At 39.5% G+C, this 24910-nt stretch overlaps 1 protein-coding gene across 1 annotated transcript in view; it reads left to right on the plus strand.

Annotated features, from left to right (window-relative positions):
- LOC140877689 (uncharacterized) overlaps positions 1 to 18897 on the plus strand; it is a 60565-nt gene extending 41668 nt beyond the window's left edge. The window contains exons 2-8 of the mRNA XM_073281244.1: positions 15907 to 16068; positions 16189 to 16704; positions 16780 to 17079; positions 17244 to 17399; positions 17451 to 17548; positions 17642 to 18267; positions 18756 to 18897. Coding sequence (XP_073137345.1) covers positions 15907 to 16068; positions 16189 to 16704; positions 16780 to 17079; positions 17244 to 17399; positions 17451 to 17548; positions 17642 to 18267; positions 18756 to 18897 — 2000 coding nt within the window. The remainder of the gene's footprint in view (positions 1 to 15906; positions 16069 to 16188; positions 16705 to 16779; positions 17080 to 17243; positions 17400 to 17450; positions 17549 to 17641; positions 18268 to 18755) is intronic.
- Positions 18898 to 24910: the final 6013 nt, after the last annotated feature.

Genomic DNA, 24910 nt, shown 5'->3' on the forward strand with positions numbered 1-24910 from the left:
CAAAAATATGACGCCGTTTATTGTGACATGTCAAGATTACCCTGTTGGAAAACGCGGCTCTCAGATCAATCACGATTGATACCCGGTGCAGCGGAAGTTTAAAAATTTTATCATGGAACAATTCCATGGTGTGGGTATCAACCGTTTAACGATTAAATTATTGTGTGTGTAAAATTTAAATAACAATTAAATAAATTTTACCTCAAATCTCGCAACGAGATTAATGGACACCAACAGAACAATTCTGCTCTTGTTGTCTCTCCCTGGAACCGATGAACGCCTTCAATCAGGTCCACGAACAGAGGTTTAATCCCTCTGATAGATTGCACTAGAAAATCTATCAGAAGTTTTCTGCGAAGAGAATACACGAATTTGATTCGTTATTCCTTACTGCGATTCAAAATCACAGACCGGAATTTTCTCGGGCAGAGGGAGGGAGAGGCGGCCGAAAACGTTTTGAGAGGGGCTAGGGTTTCGAAAATCCTGTCTCAAAATTATGACCTATTGTCTTTAATTTCTGTACTGAAATAACTTATTTATAATGCAGGCCACTAACACCTTAGGGCCCATTAGTCATAAGCTGGGGCCCGACAAGCAAAGCCCGCACGTTCAGAAATTAATATAAAATTCATCGTGACTCCGATTGATGAAACGATTTCACCAATGTGCACAGAAACCATTTCTGCACATTTTAAAGTCAAAATAAATTTTCCTGAATCCGAATTCAGTGGTTTCCAAAAATGTCCATCCCTATGTCATTTTAGGAAATCCTACTCCCTTACTCTTATTTAAGAAGTCCAACTCCTTAGTTCATTAAATTTAACTCTTTAAATTTAACTATCTCAACGGGGATTAAAACTCCATTACACTGTGTGACCCTCAATGGTTCAGGGATACAGCTAGCCGTGGGCTCACAACTCCTTGTGACTCGGAACAACACTTTCCGACTTGCCCAACGAATCATGGTAAAGCGCCTAGCAACATCGCCCCATGATTCCCTAGGTATCACTGATAGTGCCTACAAGAACCAGTAGATTTTGGTTAGCGTACAGTACGGTCCCTTCATCCATATATCCCGATCGAATCAACAACCATTGGTATATCGAGAGTCGCTCAAGATTCGATAACTATGCAATACATCTTGAAGATCAAATTAGTGACATCGCATGTGCTACTAAGAAACCATTTCTTAAATCACATCAATTACTCTGGCCAGAGATTTATCACACTAATATCTCCTCAGATCGCATAGGATATCCACACTCGCAAGTATGTGGTGAATCCTTGACAACAATGCATTGACTCCTATATGTGTCGTAACTGTACCCAATCTCGACACCTGATGACCCCCATAGAGTCGGTAAACGAGTCAAAGCACAGCACTAGCATATAGAGTCTCCATGATGTTTCAAGTCGTAAGGACTAATGGTGTACAACCAAAACCGCGGACTTAATCCACTCGATAAGTGATAACCACTTGGAAAGTCCGGATAGGGTAGTTCGATTATTCATCCTATGAATATCCATTTGCATGCTTCGAACATCTCCATGTTCCCTACCAATGAAACGTGGTACTCCGCATCGCAAATGCTAGTCTCAAACTCGAGCGATCCTTATCCTTATTATCGGACGGCTCAATCGACTAGGAACGGTTTTAGAACATACAGTGACTATAAGATGTATTTCATGATAGACATCTCCATGTTCTACCACATCTTACATACACTATAGTATATTCAAGGTCTTTATCAAAACAACAATAGTATATCACAATATAACAATATGAAGTAATATAAAGTCATTGCCATAAAAGTGTAAATAATATTAAACAAAATATTGTTTATACAAAGAGTCATCAAAGCCCATAGCCACACAGTTGGCTCACTGGGCACCCACTCTTACAATCTCCCACTTGCCCTATAGCCAACTAGTCATACTACGTAGACCCATTGCTTCGCGATGTTTGTCAAACAATGGTCCTGGCAAGGGCTTAGTAAGCGGATCAGCGATATTGTCTGCAGAGGCCACTCGTTCGACAATGATGTCTCCTCTTTCCACAATCTCCCGGATTATGTGGTATTTCCTCAGTACGTGTTTGGATCTTTGATGAGACCTTGGTTCCTTTGCTTGAGAAACGGCACCCGTGTTGTCGCAGTACACCGGGACTGGACCAACAAATTCAGGAATGACGCCCAACTCTTGGACGAAATTCCTCATCCAAACGGCCTCTTTAGCAGCAGCTGATGCTGCAATGTATTCAGCCTCAGTGGTGGAATCCGCTGTGGTGTCCTGCTTGGAACTCTTCCAAGAGACAGCACCGCCATTGAGCATGAACACAAATCCAGAGGTTGACTTCGAGTCATCCACATCACTTTGGAAGCTAGAGTCGGTATAGCCTTCCAATTTGAGTTCTCGTCCTCCATAAACCATGAACATATTCTTAGTCCTTCGCAAGTACTTAAGAATGTCCTTCACGGCTTTCCAATGCATTTGACCAGGATTAGACTGATATCTGCTCGTGACACTCAGAGCAAATGCTACATCCGGTCTGGTAGATATCATCCCATACATGATACTACCTATAGCTGACGCATATGGTACATGTTCATATTCTCTATCTCTTCATCAGTCTTGGGACACATAGACTTGGATAGAGAAACTCCATGACACATGGGTAGATGTCCTCTTTTGGATCCATCCATTGAAAACCGTTTCAATATGGTATCGATGTAGGTTGATTGAGTGAGTCCTATCATTCTCTTAGACCTATCTCTATAGATCTGTATCCCAAGAATGTAGGATGCCTCTCCCAAATCCTTCATCGAAAATCTACCTGATAACCATATCTTTGTTGACTGCAACATCCCTACATCATTCCCAATGAGTAGGATGTCATCAACATAAAGTACTAAGAATGTCACCGCATCCTTAACTACTTTCTTGTACACGCAAGGTTCCTCCGGGTTCTTGATGAAACCAAAATCTTTTATTGTTTCATCAAATTTCTGGTTCCAACTTCTTGATGCTTGTTTTAGACCATAAATTGATCTCTGAAGCTTGCATACCTTATGCTCGCTTCCCATGGATGTGAACCCCTCAGGCTGCTTCATATAGATTTCCTCCTTAATGTCTCCATTAAGAAAAGCAGTCTTCACATCCATTTGCCATATCTCATAGTCATACCATGCAGCTATGGCAATTAGGATTCTTATGGACTTGAACATTGCAACTGGTGAAAAGGTTTCGTCATAGTCAACTCCTTGCCTTTGAGTATAACCTTTAGCCACCAATCGCGCCTTGTAGGTCAATACCTTACCATGAGGCCCAAGCTTTCTTTTGTAGATCCATTTACACCCTATCGGAACAATTCCATCGGGAGGATCTACTAAAGACCAAACTTGGTTTGTATGCATCGAATCCAATTCTGACTGCATAGCTTCAAGCCATAAATTCGAATCCGCATCAGAAATTGCTTCCTTGAAGTTTCTTGGATCACATCCAATGTCGGGTTCATCTTGATCCCCTTCAAGAAGAAGACCATATCGAACTGGAGGTCTAGAAGTCCTTTCGGATCTTCTAGGTGCAGGCGTGTCCAGCAATGGTTCCTGAGGTGTAGGATCGTTATTTTGTATTTTGGGTTCTTCTCGAACTTCTTCGAGTTCCATCATCTCGCCTTTCTTATCCAATAAGAACTCCTTCTCCAAGAAGGTGGCATTCCTAGAAACAAACACCTTTGTTTCAGCAGGATAATAGAAATAATATCCGATTGAATTCTTCGGATACCCTACAAAATAACATAAGCTGGATCGACTATCCAACTTATCTCCCACTGTCCGCTTCACGTAAGCAGGACATCCCCAAATCCTCAAGTACGAATACTTAGGAGCTTTGCCATTCCATAACTCGTATGGTGTTTTGTCCACTGCTTTAGTGTGGACGTTGTTCAACAACAATACCGCCGTTTCAAGCGCATAGCCCCAAAACGAAGGTGGAAGCTCAGTGAAGCTCATCATAGATCGAACCATGTCCAACAAAGTTCGATTACGACGCTCCGATACACCATTAAGCTGTGGTGTCATAGGAGGAGTCCACTGAGAGAGAATCCCATTCTCTTTTAGATAGTCCAAAAACTCGGTACTCAAGTATTCTCCACCTCGATCCGATCGAAGTGCTTTAATACTTTTACCTAGCTTGTTTTCTACTTCAGCCTTGAATTCTTTGAACTTTTCAAATGCTTCAGACTTATATTTCATTAAATATAAATACCCATACCTTGAATAATCATCAGTAAAGGTAATGAAGTAGGTGTGGCCATGTTGAGTCCCTACTCTAAATGGACCACAAACATCTGTATGGATCAAATCCAACAGATTCTGACTACGCTCAGGTTTCCCCTTAAAAGGAGATTTAGTCATTTTTCCTTTTAGGCAGGATTCACAAGTAGGTAGAGAGTTAATATCAGACATATCAAACATGCCCCCTCCCACTAGCTTGTTCATCCTCCTTGAGGAAATATGACCTAGTCTAGCGTGCCAAAGGTTTGCCGGGTTTTGACTATCGATTTTCCTTTTGTTTGTTGTCGCCGGTTTGTCAATACAATTCACTGGAACGTCTTTTAGTTTTAAATTGTATAGATCGTTTTCAAGTTGTCCATTTCCAATTAAACATTCATTCTTGTAAATATTGCAAATCCCATTCACAAAATTACAAGAATAACCATCTCTATCAAGCATAGAAATAGAAATAATGTTTTTAATTAAATCTGGCACAAATAAAACATCTCTCAACAATAATTTAAAACCATTCTGCAAAATCAAACAAACATCTCCAATGGCCGTAGCTTCAACTCTGGAACCATTCCCGAGCCTTAGCTGGGTCTCACCCATTCTAAGCCTGCGACTTCTTGTCATCACCTGCAAATCATTGCAAATGTGAGATCCACATCCGGTATCCAATACCCAAGAAGTTGTATTAAGTGACATGTTTATTTCGATATAGAACATACCCTTTGCAGTTCCTAACTGCTCAAGATACTCCTTGCAGTTGCGCTTCCAATGACCCGGCTTCTTGCAGTAATGGCAAACATCCTTGGATTTTCCATTGTTTGAAGCCTTTGTCTTTTGCTTCTTCTCGGGTTCCACTTTCTTGGGTGGGGCAGAACGTTTCTTGCCCTTCATACTTGGCCCCTTCTTAGCAGAAGATGAGGAGCCCACCAAGAAAGCTGGCTTATCCTTCTTAAGTGTGGATTCATATGTAACGAGCATATTGACCATCTCTTCAAGGGTGGCCTCTATCTTGTTCATATTAAAATTTATTACGAATCCATCAAATGAAGAAGGAAGAGATAGAAGCAGCAAGTCCACATTGAGTTCATGCTCCAACACCAAATCAAGGGTCGCTAACTTCTGTATGAGCCAAATCACTCGTACCCCATGATCACGGACCGAAGTCCCTTCACGCATGCGGCACGTCATCAACTCCTTAACAGTAGAGAACCTTTCAGCCCTCGACTGAGCCCCAAAAAGTTCCTTGAGTTGCGCGTGAATGTCAGCAGCATTCACCGTGTCCTCAAATCGCCTCTGGAGTTCATCAGACATCGAGGCTTGCATATAGCATTTGGTCTTGATGTCATGGTCCCACCATGCATCAAGCTTGGCCAATTCCTCCGGACTAACATCAGCTGGTGCTTCCTTCGGAGGTGCTTTCTCTAACACATAGAGCATTTTCTCCGAAGTTAAGACAATCTTCAACTTCCGGAACCATTCCGTATAGTTGGCGCCAGTCAGCTTGTTTTGTTCGAGGATCGAGAATAATGGATTTCGCGAATTCATTGTATGAAATACTGAAAAGAAAACAGACATATATCAATGATTGTTTAACAATTTACTAAGACATAAAATAGGCGAATTTAATTTTATGAATCTCACTCCCACTATTTTAACGATTTCACCACCCTCTAGTGAAAACGGGAAACTTTTTCCTTAGTGAGAACATGGAGTCCAATTGACAAACTTATGGTCCCGAATAATATCAGCCAACCATAATTCTCAAACGGTAGAGCCCAATTGCTTCCAAAGCAACCCCCATGTGTTTACCTCATGTCCAATAAGGGCCCAATAATATGACGCCGTTTAAAGTGACATGTCAAGATGACCCATCAATATTAAGTTGTGATGGACGGTCGCCATGTGGATCCCCCAATAATATGAGCCGATCCCATGGGAGTTCCACCCAACTTACAACATTTGTCGATCCAATGTACAGCTTTCCGACGGACGGGCCCCCCCAATAATATGAGCCGGACCGTATCCGCGGGTAGCATCACATACATTGACCGTTGATGGAAGGTAGGAACATTTAAACAATATTTAAATTTCCTTTATTTATCTTGATATAAATTTTAAATCATATTTAAAATGAGGGATTTTATTTATAAAAATATTTGTCTCATCATATTTAATTTATTGCATGCATTGCCGGATTCACGCAATTTATGTCTAAGCATGCATACAATCATAATATCACATATTATATAGGATGATCGATTCCATTTCTAATTGACCCGTGGTTGCCAATCACGGGTCTTAGTCCAATCCTAGGTAATATGCAGTATGCAAATGCAATCCTATTACATATGCTTCCAATTTACATTTCTTCAGTCTTCATTGTCTGCTGGGCCCACCATCTTCAAATCTTGATCTCCCACTAAATCTAATGTATTTACAGTAAATAACAATGACAAGTAGGGGATACATTTTTAGGGGGTGGGAACGGGCTATAAACCAAGCCCACTTTTATTACATATGACATTCATATCGGGCCATAAACCAGGCCCATTAATAAAACCAACAATAATAAAGACAAAATGTAAATTCCTAACATACACCTACAAAATTGGTCATGGCAATCGATCATCCTCATCCAATAACATTTAATTCAAAATTAATTTATTGGATAACATGCTGTGGCAATTCAAATTTAAACAAGATAAAATCATATTTTATATATAAAATCTCATTTCACATATAAAATCATATTTTATCTCTATATCAAATAAAATCATATTTTATCTATAAAATCCAATTTTACAAATAAAATCATATTTTACTTAATATATCATAAGATCATATCTTATCATCAATTGTACCAAAATAATTGATTTCAAAATTCAATTTACGAATAAAATATTAAAATTTTCCAAAAATTCAAATTTATCCAAAATCAATTTTAAAATTTACGGACTCGAACAATTCGATCCGAAATCTCGTGAACCAATCAAAAACAATTTTTGACCGGACCAAAAATAAAATTTTAAATATTAAAATTAATAAAAATATAATTTTTCCCGCGGGCCGCCCGGGACACTCCCGGGCCGGCCAGCACCCGGGGCGCGGGCCGGGGGCAGCCCGGCTGCCCCCTTAGGGCAGCGCCTGGCGCCGCCCCTGGGCGGCGCCGAGTGCTGCCCTAGGCGGCGCCGAGCGCCGCCCTGCGCAGCGCCCAGCGCTGCGCTGGGCGGCGCCGAGCACCGCCCCTGGGCAGCGCCCAGCGCTGCGCTGGGCGGCGCCGAGCACCGCCCCTGGGCAGCGCCGAGCGCTGCCCTGCGCAGCGCACAGCGCTGCCCTGGGTGGCGCCGTGCGCCGCCCTGGGCGGCGCCGTGCGCCGCCCGGGGCAGCAACAATTGCTGCCCCACCGGGCAGCGATCCAATCGCTGCCCGGGTTTTGCCCCGAAAAAAAATTTTTTTTTTTATTTAAAAATATTTATTTTGTTTCAAAAACCGAGACTCAAAAATTTTGTACAATTGATTAATTTAATCGTTTGATCTGAGCAACCTGGCTCTGATACCACTGTTGGAAAACGCGGCTCTCAGATCAATCACGATTGATACCCGGTGCAGCGGAAGTTTAAAAATTTTATCATGGAACAATTCCATGGTGTGGGTATCAACCGTTTAACGATTAAATTATTGTGTGTGTAAAATTTAAATAACAATTAAATAAATTTTACCTCAAATCTCGCAACGAGATTAATGGACACCAACAGAACAATTCTGCTCTTGTTGTCTCTCCCTGGAACCGATGAACGCCTTCAATCAGGTCCACGAACAGAGGTTTAATCCCTCTGATAGATTGCACTAGAAAATCTATCAGAAGTTTTCTGCGAAGAGAATACACGAATTTGATTCGTTATTCCTTACTGCGATTCAAAATCACAGACCGGAATTTTCTCGGGCAGAGGGAGGGAGAGGCGGCCGAAAACGTTTTGAGAGGGGCTAGGGTTTCGAAAATCCTGTCTCAAAATTATGACCTATTGTCTTTAATTTCTGTACTGAAATAACTTATTTATAATGCAGGCCACTAACACCTTAGGGCCCATTAGTCATAAGCTGGGGCCCGACAAGCAAAGCCCGCACGTTCAGAAATTAATATAAAATTCATCGTGACTCCGATTGATGAAACGATTTCACCAATGTGCACAGAAACCATTTCTGCACATTTTAAAGTCAAAATAAATTTTCCTGAATCCGAATTCAGTGGTTTCCAAAAATGTCCATCCCTATGTCATTTTAGGAAATCCTACTCCCTTACTCTTATTTAAGAAGTCCAACTCCTTAGTTCATTAAATTTAACTCTTTAAATTTAACTATCTCAACGGGGATTAAAACTCCATTACACTGTGTGACCCTCAATGGTTCAGGGATACAGCTAGCCGTGGGCTCACAACTCCTTGTGACTCGGAACAACACTTTCCGACTTGCCCAACGAATCATGGTAAAGCGCCTAGCAACATCGCCCCATGATTCCCTAGGTATCACTGATAGTGCCTACAAGAACCAGTAGATTTTGGTTAGCGTACAGTACGGTCCCTTCATCCATATATCCCGATCGAATCAACAACCATTGGTATATCGAGAGTCGCTCAAGATTCGATAACTATGCAATACATCTTGAAGATCAAATTAGTGACATCGCATGTGCTACTAAGAAACCATTTCTTAAATCACATCAATTACTCTGGCCAGAGATTTATCACACTAATATCTCCTCAGATCGCATAGGATATCCACACTCGCAAGTATGTGGTGAATCCTTGACAACAATGCATTGACTCCTATATGTGTCGTAACTGTACCCAATCTCGACACCTGATGACCCCCATAGAGTCGGTAAACGAGTCAAAGCACAGCACTAGCATATAGAGTCTCCATGATGTTTCAAGTCGTAAGGACTAATGGTGTACAACCAAAACCGCGGACTTAATCCACTCGATAAGTGATAACCACTTGGAAAGTCCGGATAGGGTAGTTCGATTATTCATCCTATGAATATCCATTTGCATGCTTCGAACATCTCCATGTTCCCTACCAATGAAACGTGGTACTCCGCATCGCAAATGCTAGTCTCAAACTCGAGCGATCCTTATCCTTATTATCGGACGGCTCAATCGACTAGGAACGGTTTTAGAACATACAGTGACTATAAGATGTATTTCATGATAGACATCTCCATGTTCTACCACATCTTACATACACTATAGTATATTCAAGGTCTTTATCAAAACAACAATAGTATATCACAATATAACAATATGAAGTAATATAAAGTCATTGCCATAAAAGTGTAAATAATATTAAACAAAAGATTGTTTATACAAAGAGTCATCAAAGCCCATAGCCACACAGTTGGCTCACTGGGCACCCACTCTTACATACCCATCAATATTAAGTTGTGATGGACGGTCGCCATGTGGATCCCCAATAATATGAGCCAATCCCATGGGAGTTTCACCCAACTTACAACATGTGTCGATCCAATGTACATCTTTCCGACGAACGGGCCCCCCCAATAATATGAGGCGGACCGTGCCCGCGGATAGCATCTCATACATTGATCGTTGATGAAAGGTAGGAACATTTAAACAATATTTAAATTCCCTTTTGTTTATCTTGATATCAATTTTAAATCATATTTAAAATGAGGGATTTTTAATTTTGAAAATTGTCTCATCATGCAATATTTGTATGCTTGCGGGATTCATACAATTTAGTCAAAACATGTAGACAACAATAATATCATATATTATTTAAAGGATGATCGATCCCAATCACTAATCGACCTGTGGTTGCCAATCACGAGTCTAAGTCCAATCCTAGGTGATATGCAAGTATGCAATGCAATCCTATTATATTGAGCTTCCAATTTACATTTTTTCGGTCTTTATTGTCTGATGGGCCCACCTTTGTCTTCAAATATTTATCTCCCACTAAGTCTAATAAATTTACAATAAATTTCGATGACAAGTAAGGGATACATATTTAAGAGTGGGAACGGGCCATAAACCAGGCCCACTTTTTATTACAAATGACAATTCAAATTGGGCCATAAACCAAGCCCATTAATAAAACCCAACAACAATAAAACCAAATGTAAACAACCTAACATACACCTATAATATTGGTCATGGCAATCGATCATCCTTTTATCCAATAATTAATTAATTGGATAACATGTAATGACATCATAATTAAAAAGATAAAATCAAATTTTATCTTATCCTTTCATAAGATCATATCTTATCATCAATTGCACCAAAATAATTAATTTTATAAAATCTAATTTAACGGATAAAATTTATAAATTTTCAAAAAATTCAAATTTATCCAAAAATCAATTTTAAAAATTTCGGACTCAAACAATTTGACCCAAAGCCTCGTGGACCAATCAAAAACAATTTTCGATCGGACCAAAAACTAAAATTTCAAAAATTTAAAATTCTGGAAAAAATAAAAATTTAATTTTCCGGGCTTCCCGGGACGTTCCCGGGCAGCCCCGCCCCCACGTGGGGCAGGGCAGCCCCCACGTGGGGTGTAGGGCAGCCCCTTGGCTGCCCTGGGCAGCGATCTTGCTACCCTTGGGCAGCAACGATTGCTGCCCTTTTGGGCAGCGATCTCGCTGCCCCGCTGCCCTGTTCAAATTTAATTTTTGTTTAAAATTTTCGTTTTGTTTTCCAAAAACCGAGGCTAAAATTTTTTTACAATCGATTAATTTTAATCGTTGATCAAAGATTACGACCTGGCTCTGATACCACTATTGGAACACGCGTTTTCTCTTATCAAATGGATGTGATACCCGAAGCAGCAGAAGTTTAAAATTTTTATTTTGTGATATGGAACGATTCCATATCGTGGGTATCAAATCCTAACGATTAAAATTGTTGCAAGTAAAAATAAAACACAATTAATATTTTTACCTCTTCAAGCAAAGGCTTGATTATGGACTCCAACAGAATTAATCTGCTCTTCTTGTAAATCCCGGGAACCGATGACTTGCTCGATCAATCTCCGGAATTAGGTCCACGAATGGAAAAAAGAAACCCTCTGATTGATTGCACTAGAAATCAATCAAATGTTTATCGTAGATAATAAACAGATTTGATCTGTCAATTCAGAATGTAATTTTTCACAAAAATCACAGCCTGAATTATCTCAAAAAGGAGTAGAGGATTTTCGAAAAATCCCCTTGAAAATATATGTGTGTAATTCAAAAATTGCAAGAGGAATTGTGTGTAATTTTCGAACACTACACATGTATTAGGACTCTAACTCCTTAGGCCCACAATCCATAACTTAAGCCCAACAAGCCAAGCCCGCTATTATAAAAATTAATATAAAATTCATCGTGACTCCGATTGATAAACTGATTTTACCAATGTGCACAAAAACCATTTCTGCATCTTTTGAAGTCAAGATAATTTTTCTGAATCCGAATTTATTGATTTCCAAAAATGTTCATCCCTATGTCATTTTAGGAAATTCCACTCCCTTTAGTTAAGAAGTCCAACTTCTCTTTCATTAAATTTAACTCTTTAAATTTAACTATCTCAACGGGGTTTAGTAATCCATTACTTGTGTGACCCTCAATGGTTCAGGGATACAGCTAGTCGTGGGCTCACAACTCCTTGTGACTCGGAACAACAATTTCCGACTTACCCATCTAATCATGGTAAGAGAGCCTAGCAACATCGCCCCATGATTCCCTAGGTATCACTGATAGTGCCTGCAAGAACCAGTAGATTTTGGTTAACGTACAGTACGGTCCCTTCATCCATATATCCCGATCGAATCAACAACCATTGGTGCATCGAGAGTCGTTCGAGATTCGATAACTATGCATTACATCTTGGAGATCAAATAGTGACATCGCATGTGTTACTAGGAAACCGAGTAACCTAAAACACATCATGTACTCTGGCCAGAGATTCGTCACACTAATATCTCCTCAGATTGCATAGGATATCCACACTCGCAAGTATGTGGTGAATCCTTGACAACAAAGCATCGACTCCTATATGTGTCGTAACTGCACCCAATCCCGACACCTGATGACCCCAATAGAGTCGGTAAACGAGTCAAAGTACAGTAATAGCATATAGAGTCTCAATGATGTTTCAAGTAGTAAGGACTAATGGTGTACAACCAAAACCGCGGACTTTATCCACTCGATAAGTGATAACCACTTGGAAAGTTCGTATAGGGTAGTTCGATCATTCATCATATGAATATCCATTTGCATGCTTTGAACATCTCCATGTCCATTACCAATGAAACGTGGTACTTGGCATCACAAATGCTAGTCTCAATCTCGAGCGACCCTTATCCTTATTAGCGGATGACTCAATTGACTAGGAACTGTTTAGAATATATAGTGACTATAAGATGTGTTTCATAATAGTGATCTCTCTTTATTCACTATCTCATCTTACTTACACTATAGTATATTCAAGATCTTTATCAAAACAACAATATATATCACAATATAACAATATGAAGAAAGACAAAGAAAATGTCATTAATGAATGTAAATTATATTAAACAAAAAATTTTTATACATAGAGTCATAAAAGCTCTTAGCCACAAGTTGGCTAACCGGACACCCACTCTTTCACTCGGTGCAGTGGAAAGTCTGAAAAGTCGTCTCCATATGGTCTAACCTGTTCTCCGCATCCTCCGGAGACTCACCTCCAACCAAGGGCTTAGGACCCATAGCTAAGAATTGACGCACAGTGAAACGCTCGTCGTCATGATAACGATGACGCCGTTCTCGACGACGCTCTCGGTCGGCATCGCCCCAATGACCGCCTCCACTTCCATGGCTACTCTCATCATCGTAGTTTGCCATCTACAAAAATACCTCATGATGAGACTAAATCCCATGAATACTTTGCATGCTCTGATACCATAAATGTAGTGTCCCTTACTCGGATCACCTACGAAACAGAACTTAGGCATGCAATTAACTTAATAAACAGATATCAGAATAAACTGCGGAAACATTACTAAAATTACAATCCCAAGGCAAGGAATCTGTAAATATCCAAAATAAATTATACAACCAAATCGAAAGCTGTATCAACCCAAAACAACATAAATAAACCTAGACGAAGCTCCAACTGGCCAACCACTGACTAGCCCCTCTTGGAACCACCCGCCTCGTCCAATCGCAAACCTGCCCCATGGAATAGGATGTCCAGAAACACAGAGTACGAGACGTGAGCATAAAACGCTCAGCATGAGAGTATGAGTATACATGCATGCAAAGTGAACTCCCTATAAACTCGAGGTCAAGGATCAGATAACAGAGATAGACCGGGCCCTGGTATGTAGCACGCTGTGCCGTCGCTTCAGGAGGTGGCTCCCATTCCATAATACAAGTGGATATGCCGGACCCAAATCGATGGAAGTCCAACCACTAACAGGATAGGGAAAAACCCTACTAGCAGACATCTCGAAGGAGATAGCTCAGTATGCAAATGAATGCAGCATAAATCAATGACATATAAACTATGCAGTCACATAATACATGCATACTCAGTCAGGATATCTCGAAAAGTACTTTCGTACCTCAAATCAGTGCAAGCTCTACCAACTCTAGGTCCACGCCTATAGTCTGCTCTACACTGCCAAATGATACTATTATCATTATAGTGCTCTAAAAGCCTTAACTAAGTTATAGCATACTCCTAAATATTTATAGGAAGCAAAAGCTATACCTTCATCCGTCGTTAGCCTTTTGCTGTCTAGTGCCTCAAAACTAGGCCACAGCTTCGCTACGACACCTGGATCGCTATGCCACTTCCGAATTCCCCACGGGACGCCTAGAATTCCCTAGATCTGAGTTAGAAGGCTAAGGAATCGAGATAGAAGGGAGGGATCGGTGCACTCAAAAATGAGCTCGGCACCCCCTATTTATAGACGGAGTTCGGATCGTCCAAACTGGGCTTCAGGTCGTCCGAACACGTTCGGGTCGTCCGAACCCGATATTACGTCATTGCTTATGTCAGCATGATGACGTCATCCATGATGACTGTCGGTAGCTGATAGTAGTGTTTTGTTTGCATTTTTAGTGTCTTTTTGATTAGTGTTTTGCATGCATTTTGTGTCATTATTTATGTTTTAGTCTAGTTTTATTTTATGTCGTGCATTTAGCTTCCTAATGTTTTATTGGTTTATTGTGTAGAAATTGATATGTTGTTGGTTAAAGAAATTCGAACGCGTCCATGAATCGAAGGAAATAGGAGAAGTCAAAATTTTCATCAACAAGTGATGCGCTCGATCCGGGAAAGTTGTAGGATCGAGCGCGGCCAAGGAAGTCTGAAGGCAGTAGGATGATCAATGTTGTGCGCTCGATTGGGTGAAAGTCCCGGATCGAGCGAGCTGAAGGAATTTTCGAGGCAAAAGTTTGCTATTTTGTACGCGCTCGATCCTAGCATTTTCCCGGATCGAGCGCGCGAGTCTATTGCGGAAAAAAATTATAATTTTGGAAACTCTTTTAATTAAGGCTCTAGACTTTTATTTGATTTTTAAGTCGGTTTTAGGGATTTTATCAGACATTCTACATGGTGAGAACGCGAAGAACTCTTTGTGGACGGCTAGGTTTTCATCTATCTTTTCTTATTTTTATTTTCTCTCATGATTTTTTGTAGAAAATTCATGAGTATTGTTGGCTAAACCTTAATACTTGGTTGAGGAAGACAAAACCCTTGATTTTACTTATTCATGAGATTTTGATTTACAATGTTTGATTTTTATCAAGTATCAAGAATTATTCTGAATTGATTGATATGCTTGTGTATGAGATTTTTAGATTGGCCATCTTAGGATTTCATTATACAGTCGAATGCTAAATTAGAATTCAAATCCGTAATTGTTTGAAACCTCTAATTTGCGAAGCAACTGCGTGTAATATTTTCTGCTGTTGAATTTATTATTTCGTAGGGATAATAATTGACTAGGCTAAATACAACCGCTGGTGTTTGTGTTGTCTAGTTTTGTCAGTTTTACTAGTTTGAATGCTACCGTGAATTTAAATCTGATCGCTGGTATTGGGTTAGTTTATGGGGTAAGGGTTAACTTAGACTGCTGTTGTCTAGTTAACTAAAATTAAGGTGAGACTGGAATTAAATTTCCAATGACGAATATTTGATGAGATTAATTTTTATTCTAGTGAATCGATGATTGAATGAATGAATATCAAGGGTGTAGTCGACCGATACCAAGTCTTATTTCTTATTGATTTTCTCAGTTAATTTTTAATCTTGCGTGATAGTGATAATTCAATTATTTAATTGCTAAGATTTTTAGTAGTTAATCTCAACTCCAAAACCCCCTTTTATTTTAAAGAACATTTTTAAATTTACCTTTCCTCATGGGAACGATCCCTACTCACACTACTGCATTATTTGTTTATCTGATTGAGTCGGGTAATTTGGGCGTACACGATAAGCGCTACCAAATTTTGGCGCCGTTGCCGGGGACCGGTGTTAATTTATTGTGTTCTTCTTACTTTTTTTTTTAATTTTAATTTTTTTTTATTCCTCGTAGTGCTACTCTGGTTTGTTCATGCTTTCAGGTGACTCTACTGAAGAAGATTTTTTCTACGATTCGGAAATAGAAAGGAACTTGCATAAGCGGAGGAGAGAACTTCGTAGAAAACAACAAGAGGAAGCTGCTCGAGCTGCATTCCCAGAAGAAGCGATGGCTGCTAACGCCAATCTGAGTTTAAGACAATTGGGCACTTCCGATCCTAACCAACAGCCCTTATGCATTACTTTCCCCACTCTAGAAAATAATGCTAATTTTGAATTGAAATCTGGACTGATACACATATTGCCTGCTTTTCATGGTCTTGAAGGTAAGGATCCGCAAAAACATCTGATGGAATTCCACGTGGTGTGTTCAAGCATGAAACCGCATGGAGTTACAGAGGAACAGATTCAGCTCAGAGCCTTTCCTTTCTCTTTAAAGAGTTCTGCTAAAGATTGGTTGTACTACCTACCTTCTGGATCCATCACAACCTGGACTGAGATGAAGAGGATATTTTTAGAGAAGTACTTTCCAGCTTCTAGAGCAGCAAACATCCGGAAAGAAATTTATGGGTGCAAACAGCAGATGGGAGAGTCACTGCACGAGTATTGGGAGCGCTTCAAGAAACTTTGCGCCAGCTGTCCGCAGCACCAGATAAGTGAAAATTTACTAATTCAATACTTTTATGAAGGGTTGTTGTCTCATGACAGGAGTATGCTGGATGCGGCCAGCGGTGGGGTTTTTGTGGATAAAACTCCAGTGCAAGCAAGAAATCTAATAGAGAATATGGCTGTCAATTCTCAGCAATTTGGCACCACTAGAAGTGATCCTGCGCCCAGAAAAAGTAACGAGGTAAACGTTTCTTCCCTTGAACAACAACTAAGCGAACTGACGTCTCTTGTGCGTCATATGGCTGTAGGGAATGGACAAATTGCTAAGGTATGTGGAATTTGTACTCAAGTGGGACATGCAACTGACATGTGTCCCACTCTTCAAGAGGAATATGCAGAACAAGTTAATGCGGCAGGAGGATTTCCAGGGCCACCTCAGCAGAGGTATGATCCTTACTCTAACACATACAATCCAGATTGGAAGGATCATCCAAACCTCAGATATGGCAATCCACAAGCGAATCCACCTGGACCTCAAGCACCACAGCACAATCAATCTTATAGGCAACCGTACCCTCCACCACAGCGCCCTCAGATTCCTACGCCAGGTGAGTCTCTTGAAAACATATTTCAGAATCTTGCCACAATACTCTGGCTTTTCAACAGGACACCCGGACGAGCATCCAAAACTTAAGTACCCAAATGGGGCAGCTCGCTGCAGCAATCAGCAAGTTGGAAGCACAAAATTCCATCCATTTGCCTTCACAAACAGTGGTGAATCCGAGGGAGAATGTGAGTGCTATTACTTTGAGGAGTGGAAAAGAGCTGCAGATTCAAAATGGATTGGTCAAAGAACCGGTAGAGACTGAAGGGGACGAAGAATCTACGGTGGAGGAGAGTGAGCCCATCCCTAAAGAAGCACCGCGAGGTAAGTTTTCCCCTTTTTATGAGTATAAACCTGTAGCCCCTTTTCCCTTAGCTTTGAAGGATTCTAGGAAAAATGAGGGGATTAAGGAGCTCTATGAAACATTTCGTAAATGCGAGGTAAACATTTCACTGTTAGATGCTATTAAGCAAGTACCTCGCTATGCTAAATTTTTGAAAGAATTATGTACTGCGAAAAGAGAACAAAAATTGAAGGGTTGTAAGAAAGTTGAATTGTGAGAACAGGTCTCTGCTGTTATTCAAAGAAAGGTACCTGCAAAATGCAAGGACCCAGGTATGTTCTCGATTCCATGTAAAATAGGAGATGTTCAGCTTGATACAGCCATGCTAGATTTAGGAGCGTCGATTAATGTCATGCCATACTCTGTATATGCTTCCTTAAATCTTGGGTCTTTGAATGAAACTGTTATTGTTATCCAAATGGCTGATCGATCTACTATTTTCCCGAGGGGTTTATTAGAAGATGTCCTAGTTCAAGTTGGCGAATTGGTCTTCCCGGCTGATTTTTATATTTTTGACATGAAAAACAATGAATTGAATAATCCTATTTTATTAGGAAGGCCATTCTTGAAAACTTCTAAGTCTGTAATAGATGTTGATAACGGTACTCTCGCTATGGAATTAGATGGGAAAATTGCCAAATTTAATATTTTTTATGCCCTGAAAAATCCTGTTTGTGAAAGTGTTGTTAATATACTTGCAACGCCTGCTGAAATTTCTACTGCTGAAAATTTTATCTCTGATATGCAGGCACCAAAAACCGCGACAAAACATCCTCCTGACCGAGCGAAAAGAATCGCCAAGAAGTCGAAGCAGAAAAAGCATGGAACATTGACTGGAAAAATTATGAAGTGGGTAAAGGTGGACAAAGGAACCAGATTTAAACCACCATGAGGAACTGCAACATTCAGTTGAGCCAACGACCGTAAACAAAGGCGCTGACTGGGAGGCAACACAACAATTAGTTTTTTTTTTTTTTTTTTTTGATTCGTTCTATTTTTTTTTTTCGTTGAATTTTTGTTTTTAATTTTTGTTTCGGAAAATTTTTGGAAAATTAAAAAAATATAACTTCAAAAGTAGCAGGCGCGCTCGATCCTAACTTTTGTTAGGATCGAGCGCACCGAAATCGTAAGTCCACTGCCCGCACATTTTAACAGGCGCGCTCGATCCAGGAAAGTTATAGGATCGAGCGCGCTCCTTACTTTGCTCTATTTCTGAGCGTTTTCTCCCTCTTTTCCCCCACTCCCCCTTTCAAAATTCCCCTCGGCCCTTAGAACCAATTTTCTCCAAATTTTCAAAATTTCCAAAATTTTCACAATTGGTTATCTATCTATTGCAGGATCATTCAAGGGCTTGGAATCTTCATTTTTTCCCTCCTCTCTACTCCTCCAAGGCCATATTTTGCTAGAAAAGCCGGAATTGTTCGTGCACACAAGGTGTTCGATGAATTGCCAATATTACTCATCCTTGCCAATTTTTGAGTGATCATGGGTCCAAAGCGTACTACTGAGAGAGGCGAATCTTCTCGCCAAGGCACACGAGCTACAACCGCATCCTTCAACCTTGTCGGCCGTTTTGTCAATCAAGCGGCCCGGGATCGCTACGACCATGCTAAGAACCATCACGACCCTATTACTGAGAGGGGTTTTGATCTCGATGTGACTGTAAACGAAGTAGCGGCTCAAGTCTTGGCACGTGGGTGGGGAACGTTCTGTAAGCAACCCGCTCCAGCCATTGTCCCTCTTGTTAGGGAATTCTATGCTAATGCTGCGGAACGGACGGATGGCAAGGGATTTGTCCGGGGCACTTTGATTTCCTACGCAGGGTCTGAGTTGAACGCCTAGAGACACCAGATGTCGATGACAGCATTTTCCAAAGTGCTTCCCTTTCCCCGGACGTTCACGAGATCCTTACTCAGCTGTTCTTTACCGGGGCTGCTTGGTTGGATCCGGTTACTTACAAGTGCTTCCAAGAGAAATATTTTTTTGTGAATCCGGCCACCTGGTACGCATTCCTCTGCCTCCGCCTAATGCCAATCTCACACAAGAGTGAAGTTCATGTTGAGCGTGTTGTGCTGCTATATGCTCTTGATGTCGGACTTCCGATCAATGTGGGTCGAGTTATTCATGATCAGATACGGCAGTTGATCACTTCTAAGACATCTGGTCTTTTCTTTCCCATGATCATTACATAGTTATGCCTGCGCACTGGTGTGAAAGCTAGAGAAGACGAGTAATGGTTGCAGCCGATGCGACCCATTGACCAAGCAACTGTTGATGCCAAAAGAGCTTATAGGCGGAGCCTATTTCTGGTGGATGATCAATTTGTGGCGGTGCACCAACCGGTGCATCCTATTCCACCTCCACGCCGCACGACTGCAGTTACTGTTCAAGATATGGCCGCTTTCACTCAGCACCAGAACATGTTCAATGCGGCCACAACTGCAAATTTTCAGGTGATAGATTACATTACTCGTGGCATCTCCGAGAGACTTGGGATTGATCCCACCACGCTCCCACCAGCTGTTCCTTTCCCGCCACCTTTTGAGTTTCCATGGGTAAACCCAGTGCCACCGCCAGAGCATGATGAGGACGGGGCGGACGCCAATCCATGAACCTGGGGAGTTTTCTTTCTCTCTTTTCATTTCTTTGCATTGCATTCATTTTCTTTTGTGTTGTTAGTTGTTTAGTTTAGTTCTCGAGTATTGAGGGCAATGCTTCGTTTAAGTGTAGGGGGTGCATTAAGTGTTTTGTTATTTGTTTTGCATTGTGTTTTTTGCATACTTGCATATAGTTCGTAAATTTCTTCATGAGTGTTTTGTGTACATGAGTAGGATGATGATTGTTAGCCTATGATGAGATAGTTGAAAAATGATGATTTTTGAAAAAATTTTAACTCTTGATTGGATATGAGAAACCGTAGGTTTTTTGTTGAATATTCTTAAGCACGCATGTTTAACCAGTGAAGTGTAGCGATGTATTAGATATCGTGGATGTCTGTTGGACCATTGCACGGCAATAGGTGTTTGTGAAACTTGATAGTGTTTGAATCTTGATGATTTCTTTGATATGACATAAATGATATTGGGCGCACCTAGAAAAAAAAATTTACAACTCCATCCGGGCCTGAAATGGATTGAAATCCTAATCCTAAAAAAATCAAATTCAAGGCTAAGTATGCGGATAAAATGAGGTTGATGCTCCATCCGGGCTATAGACGAGGGGATTGAAACTCTAATCCTTTCTTAGTTGTAGCTAAGTTTGCGGGTAATTATTGGGGCTAAAGCAATACCGGGTGTAAAATCCGAAGGTGCGTAATCATTCTCAAGAAAGTTGTGTTGTGTTGAAGGATTGTTGGGAGGAGAGTTCTTGATGGTGTAGCTTGCACTGAATTGTTATAGGTCGGCGAACAGTCTTGAAACTTTTTCTTTTGAAGTTGCATGTAACTGGGGTAACATGGCACACACACACGTTCACATTCGACTGAAGGTGTATCATTGATAATTGAGAGTTTGCTATGAGCTTATTTTTTTTTTAGGTGAAAATGGTTTTCTCTGAGGCTATGATTTGCGTGATTCATTCTTGCTTATGTTTTTGTTCTGTTTCATTTTGTTTTTGCATAACTTGCTCGAGGGCGAGCAAGGTTTAAGTGTGGGGGTATTTGATAGTAGTGTTTTGTTTGCATTTTTAGTGTCGTTTTGATTAGTGTTTTGCATGCATTTTGTGTCATTATTTATGTATTAGTCTAGTTTTATTTTATATCGTGCATTTAGCTTCCTAATGTTTTATTGGTTTATTGTGTAGGAATTGATATGTTGTTGGTTAAAGAAATTGGAACGCGTCCATGCGTCGAAGGAAATAGAAGAAGTCAAAATTTTCATCAACAAGTGATGCGCTCGATCCGGGAAAGTTGTAGGATCGAGCGCGGCCAAGGAAGTCTGAAGGCAGTAGGATGCTCAATGTTGTGCGCTCGATCGGGTGAAAGTCCCGGATCGAGCGAGCTGAAGGAATTTTCGAGGCAGAAGTTTGCTATTTTGTGCGCGCTCGATCCTAGCATTTTCCCGGATCGAGCGCGCGAGTCTATTGCGGAAAAAAATTGTAATTTTGGAAACTCTTTAATTAAGGCTCTAGACTTTTATTTGATTTTTAAGTAGGTTTTAGGGATTTTATCAGACATTCTACACGGTGAGAACGCGAAGAACTCTTTGTAGACGGCTAGGTTTTCATCTATCTTTTCTTATTTTTATTTTCTCTCATGATTTTTTGTAGAAAATTCATGAGTATTGTTGGCTAAACCTTAATACTTGGTTGAGGAAGACAAAACCCTTGATTTTACTTATTCATGAGATTTTGATTTACAATGTTTGATTTTTATCAAGTATCAAGAATTATTCTGAATTGATTGATATGCTTGTGAGAGATTTTTAGATTGGCCATCTTAGGATTTCATTATACAGTCGAATGCTAAATTAGAATTCAAATCCGTAATTGTTTGAAACCTCTAATTTGCGAAGCAACTGCGTGTAATATTTTCTTCTGTTGACTTTATTATTTCGTAGGGATAATAATTGACTAGGCTAAATACAACCGCTGGTGTTTGTGTTGTCTAGTTTCTTCAGTTTTACTAGTTTGAATGCTACTGTGAATTTAAATCTGATCGCTGGTATTGGGTTAGTTTATGGGGTAAGGGTTAACTTAGACTGCTGTTGTCTAGTTAACTAAAATTAAGGTGAGACTGGAATTAAATTTCCAATGACGAATATTTGATGAGATTAATTTTTATTTTAGTGAATCGATGATTGAATGAATGAATATCAAGGGTGTAGTCGACCGATACCAAGTCTTATTTCTTATTGATTTCCTCAGTTAATTTTTAATTTTGCGTGATAGTGATAATTCAATTATTTAGTTGCTAAGATTTTTAGTAGTTAATCTCAACTCCAAAACCCCCTTTTATTTTAAAGAACACTTTTAAATTTACCTTTCCTCGTGAGAAGGATCCCTACTCACACTACTGCATTATTTGTTTATCTGATTGAGTCGGGTAATTTGGGCGTACACGATAAGCGCTACCAGCAGCACGTTCGGAGCGTCCGAACCAATCTTTGGATCGTCCGAACCCTGACTTCGGACCGTCTGAACCTTGACTTCGGAGCCTCCGAAATCGATGACCCTCATACCATTTCCAAGTGTTCTGAATCCAATTCCGGACTCCGTTAACCCATTAAGAGTTCCCTTAATCACGTTTACTCTTAACTAGTAGGATTAATGAATTGATTAATACATAATCACTGATTTCGGGCATGGGCTACTACAGTCCACAACAAGACAACTCTAAGAGAGAAGGTTTCTTGTCTATATGCGTCATATGCTTCAACACCTGTATCCCATAGGAATTTCAAGTCATCGATTAGAGGTTCTAAGTAAACATCGATATCATTTCCCGGTTTTTTGGCACCATAAATCGACATTGTGAGCATCATAAATTTTCTCTTCATACACAACCACGGGGAAGATTGTAAGTGATCATTAAAACTGACCAAAAACTATATGTAGAACTCATCAAACCATGGGGATTGATCCCATCAGCTGAAATGGACAATCTAAGATTTCTGGCATCAGCAGCAAAATTTGGCCACTTGTGATCTACTAATTTCCAAGAAGGTGCATCAGCTGGATGGCGTAAGTATCCGTCATGAAGTCTTTTATCAGCATGCCAAGTCAGCTCCTTGGATAACTCCTTATTCCGAAACATTTGTACAAATTTCGAAATTGGAGGGAAGTACCATAGAACCTTTGCAGGAACTCCTTCCTTTATCGTATCTTTTTGGCTCATCTTCCACCTTGACATCCCACATGTAGGACAACTGTTAAAATCCTCATACTCCTTCCGGTATAAGATGCAATCATTAGGGCAAGCATGGATTTTCTCATAAGTAATCCCTAATGCACACAAGCTTTTCTTTGCATCGTAGAAAGGTAAAGGCAATTCATTGTCCTCTAGAAGTATTTCTCTTAACAAATTGAGTAGGTCGGTGCAACTTTTGCCACTCCAACTATATTTGGCTTTCAAGTTGAATAATTTTACAACTGCAGATAACCTTGTAAATTTACTGCATCCAGGATATAAAGGTTTCTCAGCATCTTCAAGTAGATTTTTGAATGTGGTTGGATTATCAGCATAACTATCAAATGCAGCATGTACCATATCTATTGGTTCCTCGGCGTCAAACTATGGTTCATCTTCCCTTTCTTGATCACGATCATTCTTTGAGTTCTTTATCGCAGACCTTTCACCGTGCCATATCCAAGTATGATATGTCAAATCTATACCATTAGAATACATGTGTGCCCTTATAGTTTCTACATTTTTCTTCTTCAGATTACCTCATTTTGTACATGGACAAGATATTGCTTCCTGATCCTCGGCATTTTTTATTGCAAATTCCAAGAAAGACTCTACTCCATGATCATATTCACTTGATAACCGAGACTTTGGCATCCATTCTTGTTACTTGTTCTATCGGCTTCTTTGAGAATCATTTGCAATAAAACCAATATAATACATAAGTAATGTAAATTAATAATACGAAAAAAAGACAATTTTTTTTAATTTTTCAAAAGTTGTTTTCAAACTTAAAGAAAGCAGACAATGAAATTGGAATCTAAAATCTGGTCTTATTTTTCAGAAGTTGTTGTTTTCAAAATGACGGTGATTCCCCTTTATTCGTAAGGTTATTCTCTCACTTGACCTATTTCCCTTCTTTTTTAAAATTTTTTTTTTTATAAATAGACATAAATAAATCATTTATACGAAAATTAAAATTTTAAAATTGAACCATATTACATGGATAATAATAATAATAATAATAATAATAATAATAATAATAATAATAATAATAATAATAATAATAATAATAAGGACAAACAATAATTTTCAGCAAGAAAGAAATAGTGAAAAAAAATCTGAATTAATACTTTATGAATAAATAAAGAAAAAATTTTACCAACATTGTAAGAAAATCAACCACGTAACCAGTGGCAAATATGATGCGCATATCCGCATATGACATTTAAAAAAAAATAGACATGATAAAATCTAAAAATTGAAGTTAGTGCATTAGAAAACCAAAATTAAAAATTTAATGTCGACCCATGCAAGCAAAAAAAAATGATATGTTAATGGACAAGAAATCATAATTTAGACCAACTATATTGTTTAAAGATAAAATAATATTTTTAAAAATACAACTCGAGTTGTCAATTAGCTATTATACAATAACTCATAATCAATCTAGGGAATGAAAGATGAGATGCAATAGGAAAGTAAATTTCACTTCCTAACAATTGAACAGTAATGTTATGGAATCCAAATTAATGACTCTTAAACAAAAAATTAAATTAAATTAAAATAAAATAAGAAGCATCCAAAAAAATCATTGACTTGCATTGTAAGAACTCTCGAACATCGATAATTATTCTTCCACCAGATCAA

This window comes from Henckelia pumila, chromosome 2, assembly GCF_033568475.1.
Source record: "Henckelia pumila isolate YLH828 chromosome 2, ASM3356847v2, whole genome shotgun sequence".
NCBI classification, from domain to species: domain Eukaryota; kingdom Viridiplantae; phylum Streptophyta; class Magnoliopsida; order Lamiales; family Gesneriaceae; genus Henckelia; species Henckelia pumila.